Source organism: Miscanthus floridulus, chromosome 2, assembly GCF_019320115.1.
Source record: "Miscanthus floridulus cultivar M001 chromosome 2, ASM1932011v1, whole genome shotgun sequence".
In the NCBI taxonomy this organism is placed as follows: domain Eukaryota; kingdom Viridiplantae; phylum Streptophyta; class Magnoliopsida; order Poales; family Poaceae; genus Miscanthus; species Miscanthus floridulus.
In genome coordinates, this window is record NC_089581.1 from 122503675 (window position 1) to 122519640 (window position 15966).

Below are 15966 nucleotides of genomic sequence, written 5' to 3' on the forward strand. Positions count from 1 at the left end.
ACAAATGGTGAGAAGAATGGCTCTTAAACCATCGGAGTGGGCACGTATTCCCATTTCTCCTCAAGGTTAATTTCTCGCGCTACTAGCCCTAGGCGTTCGGGTTACCCGAATTTTTCGGGTTGGGTAGTTCAGTCATAAGAAATTCGGGTAATGGAAAACGTTACCCGAATTCAGCCCCGAAAAACCACTACCCGAAATTTTGGGTACCCAATAATTCAGGTTTGGGTATTCCTGAACTACCCGATATTTAGAAAACCAGCATTTGTAAAAAATTTCAGCAGCATTCAGTTAATCAATTTTCTTTCCAAGTTTCCAGCAATTCATAGAGAAAAATGTATAAGCAAAGCTTCAGCTAGCAAATACCAAAGTACTAACAATGCCTTGTGCTATGTTGGTTTTCTACAACTTAGTTCTCAAGTAATCAACACCACTATCATTGGAACTTGCATTATCCACTGTTACAGTCAATACTCTGTCTAAACCACATTCAACCAAGCATTTCACCAAGTTTTTCCCAATATCCTCTCCCTTGTGCCCATTTACCATGAAAAAACTAATTACTTTCTTATGCAAATTCTAGTTTCCATCAATGAAACTTGCAGTGATAGTCATATATCCATCTTGGATCTAAGAAGTCCAGCAATCAGTTGTCAGGCAAACTCTCTAACAAGAATCTTTGAAGAACTTCTTCAACTTGGCTTTCTCTTGAAAATAGAGACGTACAGTGTCCCTTGTCAAAGTTCTTCTAGATGGGGGTTGGAAACGTGGGCATGCTTTGGACATAAATCTTCTAAAGCTGGTCTTCTCACCAAATGCAAAGGGTTGATCATCTTCTATTACCATCTCAGCAAAGTCTTCTCGAAGTTTCCCTTGATCAAACCTCCAAGTAGCAGGAGCATCCCCTATAGTTGCTTGAAGCGTGCCTTGCTTTAGGTCCTTGTTGAAAACATGAGGATTGCGCTTGCAAGTAGCAAAGTGTTTCTTCAATGCTGATGTCCCATGTCCTCTTGTGTCGGCCTTGAGCTCACGATGGCAATATTTGCACTTTCTAGCCTTCAAAACCCCTTTATCATCTTTAATCTTGATGAAATGCTCCCACATCTCTGACCTTGGTGCCATCTCCTTTCTTGCAAGTCCTTCCTTATCCTTTTCTAGGTCAATGACAACATGCTCACTACTTTGCTTTTCTCCTAGCTCTACATTGTGTGATGGTTGACCTGCTTCTATTGCCATTGCTTGAGTTTCCTAACTACCATCAAACTGTGTTCTAGTACCCACTGACTCTACATCCATAATATCATTAGATTCTGGCACCTACAAACAAAAGAGCAATACAATCACTAACTTTAGTGTTGTACAATCAAATGAATAATCAAAGAGGTAACAGTAACACTAAAACATAACAAATCACTAACTTTAGCACTGACTTCATGCTGTCCAGTTAGAATCATCCTAATAAAGTTAGAATCAGCAGAAACCACTGATTCCATCCAGTTAGAATCAGCAATACAATCACTAACTTTAGCACTTTGACATTAATATCAGACACTCCTCGCTCTCAAAAAAAGAAGACATTAATATCAGACACTACAACTGCTCCTGCATCATTTTCCCACTGATTCCATCCAGGCGCTATAGGCAGGTAGGGAATAAGGGCATACATTGCATGATTCCTCAGAGTTGGCAAGCTGGATGTCATCGAAGTCAGGCGATGGTGCGCCGATGTGGCCGCTTGCCAGTGTGGGAGCTCGGTCATGCGGGGGCTCAGCTATAGTAGTATAGCACTGGGGTCCGTGTCGGTAGTCAGGTGGGGTGGAGTGCGGCTATGCAGGGCGGCGGACGGTCATGCGTCGAGCCTACCTGGTGGTCGCAGAGGCGAGAGGTGGCATGTCGAGCCTGGTGGTCGTGCGGCGTCAGCGTCAGGGCATCGGGACATTGGGGCTTGGCCGCGTGGGCGATGTCAGGGCATTGGGGCCGCACGATCGCGGCATCAGTGTCGGGGCATGGGGCTCGACAGTCGCTAGGGTTCAGGGGTCTGGGATCTGGGGGCATGGTGGTCTGGGCCTCTGGGGGAGTTGGGGTTGGGGTCTCGGGTGGAGACAGGAGAGTGGAGACTGTGGACTTGCTAGGCCACAATGCGCTAATACCGCATAGTGCCATAGTGGGCTTGAATTCAATCAAGATGTTGAATTGTTGATGACATTAGTCCATGGGCTCTAAAAATATTGGGTAATATGGGTAAATCGGGTACCGGTCGTGTTACCCAAATTTCCCGAACTAATTTCGGGTATCTGGAATCACTATCTAAAATTGTAACTGAGTAGATCAGGTTTGGGTAGTTTGGGTTTGGGTATTGGGTGGTGGGTAATTTGCCTAGGGTTACATGCTACCATGCTCCCCCTGACCATCTCATCCTCCAAGAACACAACATGTCTTGTTTCTACAAACTTCATATGTCTATCAGGACAGTAGAAACGATAACCTTTTGACTTGTCTAGATAGCCAATGAAATGGCAACTAACTATCTTGGAGTCTAGCTTTCCTATGTTTGGGTTAAATACTTTAGCCTCAGCTGGATAGCCCTACACACGTAAATGTTAAGTGAAGGTTTCCTTCCTATCCACGGCTCATATGGTGTTTTGGGCATCGACTTGTTTGGTACTCGATTGAGAATGTGAATGGCAGCTTTTAACGCCTCCATCCACAAACTTATTAGTAAAGTGGAGTAACTTATCATACTTCTCATTATATCCATTAATGTATGGTTATGTCTTTTAGCTACTCCATACTGTTGAGGCTCGCCCAGTGTAGAGTACTAGGCGACTATGCTATTTTCCTGTAAGAACTTTGCAAATAGTCTAGGAACTTGGCCATATGGGGTATGTCGACCGTAGTACTCCCCCCACTGTCAGATCTTGCTGTCTTAATCTTTAAATTGTGTTGATTTTCTACTTCAGCCTTAAATATCTTAAATTTATCTAATGCTTCTGATCTTTCCTTAATTGGATAAATATAGCCATAATGAGAATAATCATATGTGAATGTTATAAATAAACCATAACCATCCACACTTTTCATAGGAAAAGGACCACAAATGTCTGTGTGAATTATTTTCAAAATTCATGCTCTTTGTTTGGTGTCTTTCTTTATTTTTTAACATACTTTCCTTTAATGCAATCAATACAGTGTTCTAAGTCTAAAAATTCTAATGGTAGAAGAATTGATTTCTTAATCAATCTTTATATTCCCCCTCGAAATATGACCTAAATGATAGTGCCATAATTTTGATGATACATCATGAATTCTCTTCTGCTTATTTCTTGCATTCATAAATGAGGAGACATTCTCATTCTTAGTGCTTACAACATTCACATTCTCACAAAGTGATAACAAATAAAGCTTGTCTTGTCGGAAGGCAAGACCAACACACTTATGATTGAACATAATCTAACATTGGCCTTTACCAAAATGGCAATCATATCCATCATCATCTAAACATGAAACACTTATTAAGTTTCTACGCAAAGAGGGTACATAAAGGACATCTGTAAGTTTAAGTACAAAGCCATCATTTAATTCTATTGGGAGTTCTCTAATTGCTTCAACTTCAGTTTTGACTCCATTTGCCACTTTAATTGATCATTCTCCTCTTTGCAGGGTCCTCCTCGTATAGAATCCATGTAATGAATTTGCAACATGAATAGTTGCACCTGAATCAATCCACTAAGTAGATTTTGCATAACTTAAATACAAGGACTCATCTATAAACGTAATAATGTCCTCGCCTGTTGATGGTCACTAACATCAATTATAAACCATCAACATAACCTATATTTATACTTAATTCCATCACCAAACATAGGTATAGGGGTTTAAACTATTAAATTCCATGAGTTTTGGTGAATCTGTATTTTCAGCAGGGTTTATCTAGAAAACCGTCAAGGGGGACCCATTCATCAAAGAAAATTATAGAATTCCACCGCGTAAACAGTGTGGGAAGATTCTAGAAGACTCTAGGAGGCCCTCCACCAAAGCAGACCCCAAGGGGCTGCCATGTGGGGCCAACCGGCCCCACCTACAGGTCACCCGGCTCCTTGACCCACCTGTTAGCCTCCACTTTGCAATGTTGGTTCTCTACCGCCTCCTAGGTTGCATCTACATCGTCCTTTAAGTCGGTTTGATCCAAGGGCTCATGTTGGATGCTCCAGCCTATATATACTTGCCCCTTCCACCCTCCCTGGAACCATCCTAAAACCCTAATTAATATTCTTCTTGTCAGAATTAGAGCCAGCTATCAAGAGAAGATTAGTCCTCTATAGGATCTAGTCTTGTATTAGAAATAGAGAGATAGAGTGTGAAGGAAGAGTTTGAAGGTAGTGCCGGCCTGTTAGTGCTCTCTCTATGGCTTGTATCCTAGCGAATTCAAGTTCTACTTGAGCTTGCTTCTAAGGATTCTCTGGTAATCAACTTATAATTCAAGTAAGCATCCTATTTATATTGCTCATTAGGTTCGCAACTTTTTTGAGTACTTTAATCTATAGGACGCTTAGGTTAAAGTAGTAATTGTAGGTGTAAGCGTGGTGCCTAGACTAGGTTATTTGTTGATGTACCCTACATTTTGGATGAGTGGTAGCTCGCGAGGATGACTCTTATAGCCTCATTGAATCCTCTGTAGTCCACCTCCTATTTGTAGGTCTAGCAGGATTTAGTTACTATAGGAAACATACTCTGCCTATGCTTCCCTTAGTAATATCCCCAGTTGAACAATAGAAAACATAACTTACGAAAGTTAGGACTAGAAGACCTTTGTGATGTCCTCCATACTCCTATTATCTTAAGTCTTGTTGCTACTCCGAGTTAAGTTAGACGTAGTTCATCTCATATATTTTCCTGTGGATACGATACTTAGAATACTTCTGGGTGAAAGCTACAGCGGTATTCGTGTGCTTGTGGATTTGTCTGTGTGCATTAAATATACCAACAAGCTTTCTAGCACCGTTGCCGGAGAAATAATTGCTGAAATAACTTCGAGCCTAGCTTAATATTTTCTTTTATTTTACTTTTCCTTTTAGCATGGATTCCACTCTTATATATCAATATGCTAAACCCACGAACGCAAGCCTAGAGCCACCAAAATATTCAAAACCTATCCTAACACCTGGCTATGAGTTGTGCCCATGTTTTATAAAATTCATACGGGATAAATCTTTCTCAGGAGAAGTCAACGAAAACCCATACTCACACCTACAATAGTTTGAACAAACCTGTGCATGCTTGCGTATCGCTGGCATGTCTGATAAAATTGTAAGATAGAAGTTGTTTCCGTTCTCTTTGACGGGAAGAGCTAAATATTGGTACAGTCTAACCGTAGGAAGTATGCAAGGAGATTGGAAAACGTTATGCTCTAAATTTTGTTTACATTTCTTTCACATCTCTAAAGTGGTTAGCCTTCAGAAAGATATTCTAAATTTTAGACAACTAGAAGAAGAATCTCTTGGTACATCGTGGGATTATTTTAATGAACTCATCATCACTGGTGTAACAACCTACATTTTTCATATTTTTGGAAATAGGAGAAAGTGATTAATTTTGCATTTTGTGGGAAATTGAATTTAGGAAATAATAATTTTATTAAAAATAGAACCAAATAAAAGGTCAACAACAATGAGTGTGCATTCATGCTATTGCATAATATTTTGTATTGCTTGGTTTGAAGTCGGGTTCCAAACTGAGTTGAAATATCATTTTGAATTTGCTTGGGAAAGATTAGAAAAAGAAAAAAAAGCATAAATTTCTTTCTCCTTCCTCTGTTTTGGCCCGTAGGCCTGTTTTTCTGTCGTGGCCTTTTCTTCCCCGCGCCGGCCTGCTTTGTTTCTTTCCCACGGCCTTGCTCTGGTGCCGGCCCACTCTTTCCCGCGCTGCAAGCCGCTGGCCCAGCTCCACAAGTCGTGCCCCGCGCAAGCTCCCTTCGGCCGCTGACCACCCGAGCCTAGGTGTCAAACCCTCCTCCTTCCTCCCATCGTGGCCAGCTCAGACTCTTCCTCGCGCCGACGCCGTGTCCGGTGCTGCCACGGCCCCCCATGATGCCGTGCCGCTCAAGTACCCCTCCCCATAAATAGCGCATGCGCCTCTACCTTCCTATCCCATCCCGTAGCAAGTTTTTCGCCTAAGCAAGCCGAAGCAACGCCTCGCCCTAGCGCCGCCGCGATAGACACCGACCACCGCCATCCACCAAGCGCCGCGCCGCCGTCGCTGCCCCCCGCTCGCCTTTTCCAGTTCGGGTGAGTTCCCCCCTCCCTCCTCTATCTTCTTGTACCTTTCTCTCGTCGAATCATGCGCTGGAGGCCGAGAACCGTGTGCTTCAGCAAGCCAGCAATGGCGCCGCCGCTGGAAGCTCGCCGCCGGCACTGTTCCAGCTGACCTTTCTCTCTCTTCTCCGCTAGATCAGATCTAGGCCGTTCAGATCTAATCCAATGGCCCAAAATCGGAGATACCCCTTCGCTGCCAATCGTTCAAATACACCCTTACAATTATTTCCGATTTAACCCGCAGTCCAAAGCGCGTTTACAAATTTTGTTTTCTCTTTTTAAAAGTGTATTTTGGTTCGGTTATATTGAAATAAGTTTTCAGCTATTTACAGTTTTGCCATTCAACTTGTTTTAGTCATAAAATCTCCGTTTTAACTCTGATTTGATCTGTTCAAGTTGTGTTAGGTTCATAATTAAGTAATCTACATGTTTATGTTACTGTAAAGTAGATTTTCAACTTTTAAAATTTGAGGTTAGATTTAATCTATTATTTTGCTATAAGAAAACTTGTTTAATTCATAGCTTTTTCGTTTTAGATTCGATTTTTGTGATCTTCGCGTCTGTGTGTTCGTAGCGAGATGTAGATTTGTTTTCCAAACTTTTCATCTTGATTATTTGCTGTTGGTGCACTATTCTAATCTATAGCTTTGTTTGCTTTGCATGATTGCTCTTGGATGTTTGTATGTTGCTGTGGTTATTGAGTATAGACAGTGAGCAGTTCATGGGAGATCAAGGGTACGACTTTGACGAGCAGGACCAGCAAGAGTATTTTGCTCGAGGCAAGTATAGCATGGGATCATCCTTGTTTCCTATTCACTTTAATTCATTAAATTCATGTTGCATGTGTCGCCTTGATAGGAATTTCTTGGAATTGAACTTTTACCTTGTCACCTATGGGATATGCATTTGGGTAGCTTTGCTAGTGCTCAATTAAACCATGATCTTGTAACTTGACTAATAGTATATGCAATAAACATTAAAATATGACTTTTTAGCAATATGGAAACAGGGGGCTGGAGTGTTTAGCTACTTTCTAAATGCTTTAGATTCCTCTCCCTAAGGACTTATCTGTAAGTGATCATCCGGGACTTACAGTGCAGCTGTGAGAGCTATATGGCTCTGGCTTTAGCTCAGTATGAGGACCTTTTCTAGCTTGTTAGTGGTTACCTTTATTGGCGTAAGAATGGCTTGCCGAATCAGGTATAGGACAGCCTCTACTCTTATGTGTATAGCCGTGAAGGAATTGTGCCATTTGACAGGGGGTTCCTATAATTGTTTGCTGAGTGAATCTAATGACCCTAACTTGTTAGACGAACCTTTGAAAGGCTTCATAGTGACCCCTGCCTACTCACCTTGGAAGTGTTTTGGGAGTAATTAACCCGGGCATATGGGTATCATGACTCACAGTGAAAGTGTACAACCTCTGCAGAGTGTAAAACTAGTATACCAGCCATGCTCATGGTCACGAGCGGCCTTGGAATATTTACAGAATAGCTGAACACTAAGTGTTACTTGTTTATGCTATTCATTAATCATGTTTACATTTGATCATGTGTTTTACATTGGGAATTGAAACAACTTGTTGCTACTCTTAAGCTAAAATTATGACATCTAAAAGCTGAACGCTGTTAAACCCATGTCAAGCCTTTTGAGCCTTATGAACCCCGTGTTACACTTGTTGAGTACGACATATACTTATGCTTGTTTATTTTCATTATTTGGATAAAAATCCCAGATGGGTAACAGATGACTATGGGTGTGTTGACTTTCTTGAGGACTTCTAGACTTGTGGTCAACCAGTCGACGTCCCTATGAAGTGGAGCTTCCGAGAGAGATCTTTTTATTACTTTCTCTATATTTATGTGATAACTCTGTCTTATTTGTGATGTAATAAACATTTATGATGATACTATTCATAATTTATTGGCTTATATGTGTGACTGATCTCTGGCCGCACATAAGATTTTACACTCCATTTTATCCTTAAAATTGGGTGTGACAGATTGGTATCAGAGTTGTGTTGACTGTAGGATGCAATCCTAGTTAGCAATAGTCATTTTTAGCTTCTTTTGCTTCACTCATTTCATGCTTTCTATCTCACCCTTGTTATTTGCTAAAGTTTTATGCTTCTTTTGCCTTATTCTATTATGAAAATTATTGTTTCTAACCTAATCTAACTAAATCTAATTCTATAGATGCCTCGTGCCCACAAGACTGCCCGCATCAGCACTGGAGGGTACCACCCGCCTCATGGTTTGTCCATGGAGCTAGAGGAGGAAGAACCCTAGGAACAGGAATTCGATCCGCCAACACCGCCAACACTAGTACCTATGCCTGAGCCCGTTCAGGAGGAACCCCAAGAAGTCGAGGATGTCCACTTGTCCGATGACAAAGAGGAAGACATTGTTGAAGAGGATGAGTCAATCCTGCCCCTAGGGTGGACAACAAAGGTGTGGTATAAGCCGGGATGTGAATCCTCTATTTCACATCACTGACTCATGAGCATGCTTCAGACCTACTACAGCGACTGGGATGCAGCTGTGGAATACGTTTGCGAAGAACATACACACCCTCTTGAAGATACCTATTGGAAGACTAGGGTGTGCATCAACATCAAGGATGAACAGAAAGGCGCATATAAGCTAGATTCAAACTATGCGCACCATGGTCACCGTGCTACCATGGAGGACGGCATAGAAGATGCAGCCGCTGAAGCTTGCATAGGCCTCCGGGGTCACCGATTCGAGGGCATGAAGAATGACCAATATCGATTCCTCCCTCACCAACACCTAGAATTGGGATGGGCAATGATGGACCCACAGGGCACGGATCCAACAACCCAGGTGATGGTACACTTTGGCTATGAGTCCGTAGCAAAGATTCGCCGACTGGAGGATCAATTGAAGGCACAGCAGAAAACCATCAAGGACACCGGCAGGTGATAGATGAACAAAGGGTGTGGCTCAACTTGCCAAAGATGTACGGAAAGCTTCCCCATGAGTATCGCCCATTGATGTTGGAGTCCCTTCTATGTAATAAAACGATAGTAGAACGAGTTAAGTTGAGTCTAGTCAAGTTTACTAGTGCGGTGTGAACATTGGTGTGTTTAGTTGATTTGTTATTATGTTTATGTGTGAGTTGGATCTTTGTAATGTGTTCTGGAACTGTGTGGGGCCTGTCCGCAAGTTCCATAGTTAAGAATATTAAAGTTTGGGTCAATAAATAAATAGTTGGGTTGGTATATCTTTTTCTCTCGGAATCTGTTTTTTGGAGCAGTCTGTCCTTATGTCAATGCCAATTAAAATCTACATGACCTAAAATTATGAAATTTTTATGGAAATAACTAGACTTAAGCATCTTTCCAATGCCTCTGGAATCACCCCCATATCTGATCTGGTTCGTGAGATATCTCTGTTTCAAGTTAAAGTTTCTGTGCAGTCTGGAATCTGGGAATAGTTTCGGTTGTATCCTGTTTTCAGTAACCTAATGACAGAATCTGGGGATATGATCTGAATAAAAGTTGTATATAATTTCTTAAGCTTTCCAACCATATAAAGTACGCCTTATTTGAAATTCTGGAACTCAAGATATGACTATTTTACAAAGCTGCTGATGTTGAGACTCGTCCAGAAAATTTTTGGAATGTATTCTAACTAGGAGATTTCTAAATTTTGAATGATTGATAGCAGATGTCTGGAAGGGGAAGAGGCCGAGGTCGTGGAGGTGTTCCCCCACATCCACCACCACCACCACCACCGTCTATTGAGCAACTCTTGGTAGTACAGACACAGATCATGCAAGCGTTGGTGCAGAATCAGCAGAACCAATAGGTTGGTGGAGCACCGCGTGATAAACGTGGTGAATTCTTGAAGGGCCGTCCCCCAGTGTTCTCTTGTGCCATTGATCCACTAGAAGCAGATGATTGGCTTCGTGCAGTGGAGAGGTAGCTCAACATAGCACAATGTGATAATCAACAGAAGGTGTTGTACGCTTCAAGACAGCTCTAGGGAGAAGCTCAAGACTGGTGGGAGTCATTCGAGTATGGACATCCCGCCAACACTCCTCCTGTTACCTGGCAGGAGTTCAAAGAGAATTTTAGATCCTACCACATACCAGAGAGACTGATAGAGCTCAAGCAGGAGGAGTTCAGAGCTCTAAAGCAGGGATCCATGTCCATCGCTGAGTACCGTGACAAGTTTACTCAGTTGTCATGTTATGCTCTAAATGAAGTGGCTGATGATGCTGACAAGCAACGCCGCTTTCTCAAAGGTCTATATGATGGTCTGCAGCTCTAGCTTATGTCCAATACATATCCCAATTTTCAGACGCTGGTGAATCATGCTATTGTTATTGACAACAAGCGCAAGGAGATGGAGGCCAAGAAAAGGAGGCTTCAGGGACTGGCCTCTAGGAGCAATACTCATCCGCGTACCAATCCTCAGCAAGGCTTCTAGTAGAGATTTTAGGGACCACCCAGTCAGTGCAACCATGGTTAGTACCCTCAGCGTAACCCAAACCAACAGCCGATTGGTAATCAACATCCTCAGCAGCAGAGTGGTCAGCAGACGCCACGATAGGGAATGCCCAACAACACTCCCATGAAGACCAGTGCACCTAGTACCCCCAATGTATGCTATCATTGTGGAGAAGTTGGGCATTATGCCAACCATTGCCCCAGGAAGCAGAATCAGCAAACACCCTAGGGTCAGTAGAGTAATCAGAAGGGAACGCCACAAAAGCCAGCACTCAACACAGGAAAGGTGAACCATGTGTCTACCGAGATGGTGCTTGCAGAACCAGAAGTTATGCTCAGTACGTTCAATGTCAACTCAACCCCCGCTACTGTTCTTTTTTATTCTAGAGCTTCACATTCATTCATATCACAAGCATTTGTTAGAAATCATAGCATACCCTTATGTGCCATGCAAAACCCCATATTAGTAAACTCACTGGGTGGAAGTATGCAAGCTTCATATCGTTATCTTCCGACTAGTCTATCCTTAAGGGGGGTAGAGTTCAAAGTGAGCCCCATTGTGTTGAGAGCATCTGGTATTGATGTGATTCTGGGTATGGACTGGATGAAGCAACAACAGGCAGTGATTCAGTATAAGGAGAAGGTAGTTGTTCTGACCACACCGAATGGAGAAAGAATCAGGGTTGATGTTGTAATACAAGCACAACCGATAGCCATAGTGAACTAGCTTGATGATAGCATCAACAGGGAGGACCCAGTGGTTGATGAATTTCCAGATGTATTCCCCGATGATTTGCCAGGTATGCCACCTGACCATGACATTGAATTTATTATTGAATTATTACTTGGAACTGCACCTATAGCTAAGCGTCCATATAGAATGGGGGTTAATGAATTAGAAGAACTTAAGAAACAAATAAAGGAGTTACAGGAGAAAGGTTTTATTCGTCCTAGTTCATCACCTTGGGGAGCACTGGTTAAATTTGTTGATAAGAAGGATGGTACTCAGAGGATGTGTGTTGATTATCGATCACTCAATGAGGTTACTATCAAGAACAAGTATCTGTTGCCTAGAATTGATGACTTATTTGATCAGTTGAGAGGTGCTTGTGTTTTCTCTAAGATTGATCTTTGTTCTGGCTATCATCAATTGAAGATTCATGCAACTGACATACCCAAGACAACTTTTACTAAGAGGTATGGTTTGTATGAGTACACTGTTATGTCATTTGGTTTGTCCAATGCACCTGCCTACTTTATGTACTTGATGAACAAGGTGTTCATGGAGTTTTTGGATAAGTTTGTGGTGGTATTCATCGATGATATATTAGTATTCTCCAAAATAGAAGAAGAGCATGCTGAACATCTGAGGTTGGTCTTGTAGAAGCTCCGAGAACACAAGTTGTATGCTAAGAGAAGCAAGTGTGAATTCTAGTTGAAAGAAGTTTCTTTCCTTGGCCATGTTGTCTCTAATGGTGGAATCGCAGTAGATCCAAGCAAGGTGAAGGATGTATTGAATTGGAAACCACCAATGAATGTGGGAGAGATTTGTAGTTTCTTAGGATTAGCTGGATACTACAGAAGGTTTATAGAAGGTTTCTCTAAACTTGCCAAGCCTATGACAGCTTTGTTGGAGAAAAATGCCAAGTTTGTGTGGTCCAAGAAGTGCCAGGCTAACTTTTAAGAGTTGAAGAAGAGATTGACTACAGCTCCAGTATTGGTTTTGCCTAATTTGAACAAGAGCTTTTCTATCTATTGTGATGCATCTTGTCAAGGTCTTAGATGTGTACTTATGCAAGAAGGCAGAGTAGTGGCTTATGCTTCCCGATAGCTAAGAAAACATGAGTTGAACTATCCTACTCATGACTTGGAGTTAGCAGTAGTGGTTCATACTCTGAAGATTTGGAGGCACTATCTTATCGGGCATAAGAGTGACATCTATACTGATCACAAGAGTCTGAAGTATATTTTCACTCAGATAGATCTGAATATGAGACAACGTCGATGGTTAGAGTTGATCAAAGATTATGATCTGGAGGTGCACTATCACCCTAGAAAGGTGAATGTTGTTGTCGATGCTCTTAGCAGGAAGAGTTATGCCAATGAGGTGCAAGTGACATCGATGTCAAGTGAGTTGTGTGCTGAGTATGAGCGACTGAATTTAGGCTTTGTCACTAATGTAGTGGAGTTGGTGTTGGAGCCTAAATTGGAGCAAGAAATACGTAAAGCATAGTTACAGGATGCGAAGTTGAAAGAGATAGCGGAAAACATAGTGATTTGTAAGGCACCAGGTTTCCGTACGGATGACAATGGAACTCTGTGGTTTGGGAAAAGACTATGTGTGCCTGAGGATAAGGCTATACGAGAGGCAATTCTTCGTGAGGCACATGAGTCTGCTTACTCTATTCATCCTAGAAGTACCAAGATGTACTTGGATTTGAAAGAGAAGTATTGGTGGTACGGATTGAAGAGAGATGTTGCTGAATATGTGGCTTTGTGTGATACATGTTAGAGAGTCAAAGCTAAACATCAAAGACATGCGGGATCACTATAACCAATGAAGATACCTGAGTGGAAGTGGGAAGAAGTTGGAATGGATTTTATAGTTGGGTTACCACACACTTAGAGAGGTTATGATTCGATATGGGTGATTGTGGATCGGTTAACTAAAGTTGCTCACTTCTTACCGGCCAAGACTACCTATATTGGTCCCCAATTGGCTGCGTTATATATGGAGAGGATAGTTTGTCTACATGGAGTTCCCAAGAAAATTGTGTCTAATCGAGGTACCCAATTTACATCTCATTTTTGGCAGCAAGTACATAGTTCATTGGGAACCAAGTTGAATTTTAGTACAGCATATCACCCTCAGACAAATGGGCAAACTAAGAGAATTAATGAAATATTAGAGGATATGTTGAGAGCTTGTGCGTTGTAGTATGACACAAGTTGGGACAAGAGTTTGCCTTATGCAGAGTTCTCGTACAACAACAGTTATCAGAAAAGTCTCAATATAGCACCTTTTGAAGCTTTGTATGGACGAAAGTGCAGTACCCCATTGTTTTGGAATCAAACAGGGGAAACTCAAGTGTTTGGACCAGATGTTTTGAGAGACGCAGAAGAGCAAGTAAGGATGATTAGAGATAACTTGAGAGTGGCTCAGTCTCGACAGAAGAGTTGTGCCGACACTAGAAGAAGAGAATTGGTTTTCGAAGTGGGTGATTATGTATACCTAAAAGTGTCACCTATGAGAAGTGTGAGAAGGTTTAACATGAAGGAAAAGTTGGCACCAAGGTATATTGGACCTTTTAAGATTTTGGAGAGACGTGGAGAAGTAGCTTATCAGTTGGAATTGCCTGAGAGTTTGTCAGGTGTGCACAATGTGTTCCATGTGTCTCAGCTAAAGAAGTGTTTGCGTGTACCTGAGGAGTAGATACCGTTAGAGGAGCTTACCATTAAGGAAGATCTCACGTATGAGGAGTTTCTAGTAAGAATTTTGGAGACGGCAGACAGAGTTACAAGGAGCCGAGTTATAAAGATGTGTAATGTTCAATGGAATCGGTATACAGAAGATGAGGCTACTTAGGAAAGAAAAGAGGATTTGAGGAAAACATACCCACAGTTATTTGAGTAAGCATCGTCTGAATCTCGGGGACGAGATTCATTTTAAGGGGGTAGAATTGTAACACCCTAAATTTTTCATATTTTTGGAAATAGGACAAAGTGAATAATTTTGCATTTTGTGGGAAATTGAATTTAGGAAATAACAATTTTATTAAAAATAGAACCAAATAAATGGTCAACAACAGTGAGTGTGCATTCATGCTATTGCATAATATTTTGTATTGCTTGGTTTGAAGTCAGGTTCCAAATTGAGTCGAAATATCATTTTGAATTTGCTTGGGAAAGATTAGAAAAAGAAAAAAACATAAATTTCTTTCTCCTTCCTCTGTTTCGGCCCGTAGGCCTGTTTTTTGCCATGGCCTTTTCTTCCCCATGCCAGCCTGCTTCGTTTCTTTCCCCTATGTCAAATAAAATCTACATTGGGTCATAAAATCTCCGTTTTAACTCTAATTTGATCCGTATAAGTTGCGTTAGGTTCATAATTAAGTAATCTACATGTTTATGTTACTGTAAAGTAGATTTCCAACTTTTAAAATTTGAGGTTAGATTTAATCTATTATTTTGCTATAAGAAAACTTGTTTAATTCATGACTTTTTCGTTTTAGATCCGATTTTTGTGATCTTCGCGTCTATGTGTTCATAGCGAGATGTAGATTCATTTTCCAAACTTTTCATCTTGATTCTTTGCTATTGGTGCACTGTTCTAATCTATAGCTTTATTTGCTTTGCATGATTGCTCCTGGATGTTTGTATGTTGTTGTGGTTATCGAGTATAGACGGTGAGCAGTTCATGGGAAATCAAGGGTACGACTTTGACGAGCAAGACTAGCAAGAGTACTTTGCTCAAGGCAAGTATAGCATGGGATCATCCTTGTTTCCTATTCACTTTAATTCATTAAATTCATGTTGCATGTGTCGCCTTGATAGGAATTTCTTAGAATTGAACTTTTACCTTGTCACCTACGGGATATGCATTTGGGTATCTTTGCTAGTGCTCAATTAAACCATGATCTTGTAACTTGACTAATGATATATGCAATAAACATTAAAATATGACTTTTTAGCAACATGGAAATAGGGGGCTGGAGTGTTTAGCTACTTTCTAAATGCTTTAGATTCCTCTCCCTAAGGACTTATTTGTAAGTGATCGTCCGGGACTTACAATGCAGCTGTGAGAGCTACATGGCTCTGGCTTTAGCTCAGTATGAGGACCTTTTCTAGCTTGTTAGTGATTACCTTTATTGGCGTAAGAATGGCTTGCCGAATTGGGTATAGGATAGCCTCTACTCTTATGTGTATAGCCACGAAGGAATTGTGCCATTTGATAGGGGGGTTCCTATAACTATTTGTCGAGTGAATCTAATGGCCCTAACTTGTTAGATGAACCTTTGAAAGGCTTCATAGTGACCCTTGCCTGCTCACCTTAGAAGTGTTTTGGGAGTAATTAACCCAGGCATATGGGTATCATGACTCATAGTGAAAGTGTACAACCTCTACAGAGTGTAAAACTGGTATACCTGCCGTGCTCACGGTCACGAGCGGCCTTAGAACATTTATGGA

The 15966-nt window shown here is 41.4% G+C and overlaps 1 protein-coding gene across 1 annotated transcript; it reads right to left on the reverse strand.

The window, feature by feature from the left end:
- Window positions 1-663: 663 nt before the first annotated feature.
- On the reverse strand, window positions 664-1233 carry LOC136536977 (zinc finger BED domain-containing protein DAYSLEEPER-like). The gene has a single exon (XM_066529093.1). It carries the CDS (start codon window positions 1231-1233, stop codon window positions 664-666), a length of 570 nt encoding a protein of 189 aa, XP_066385190.1.
- Window positions 1234-15966: the final 14733 nt, after the last annotated feature.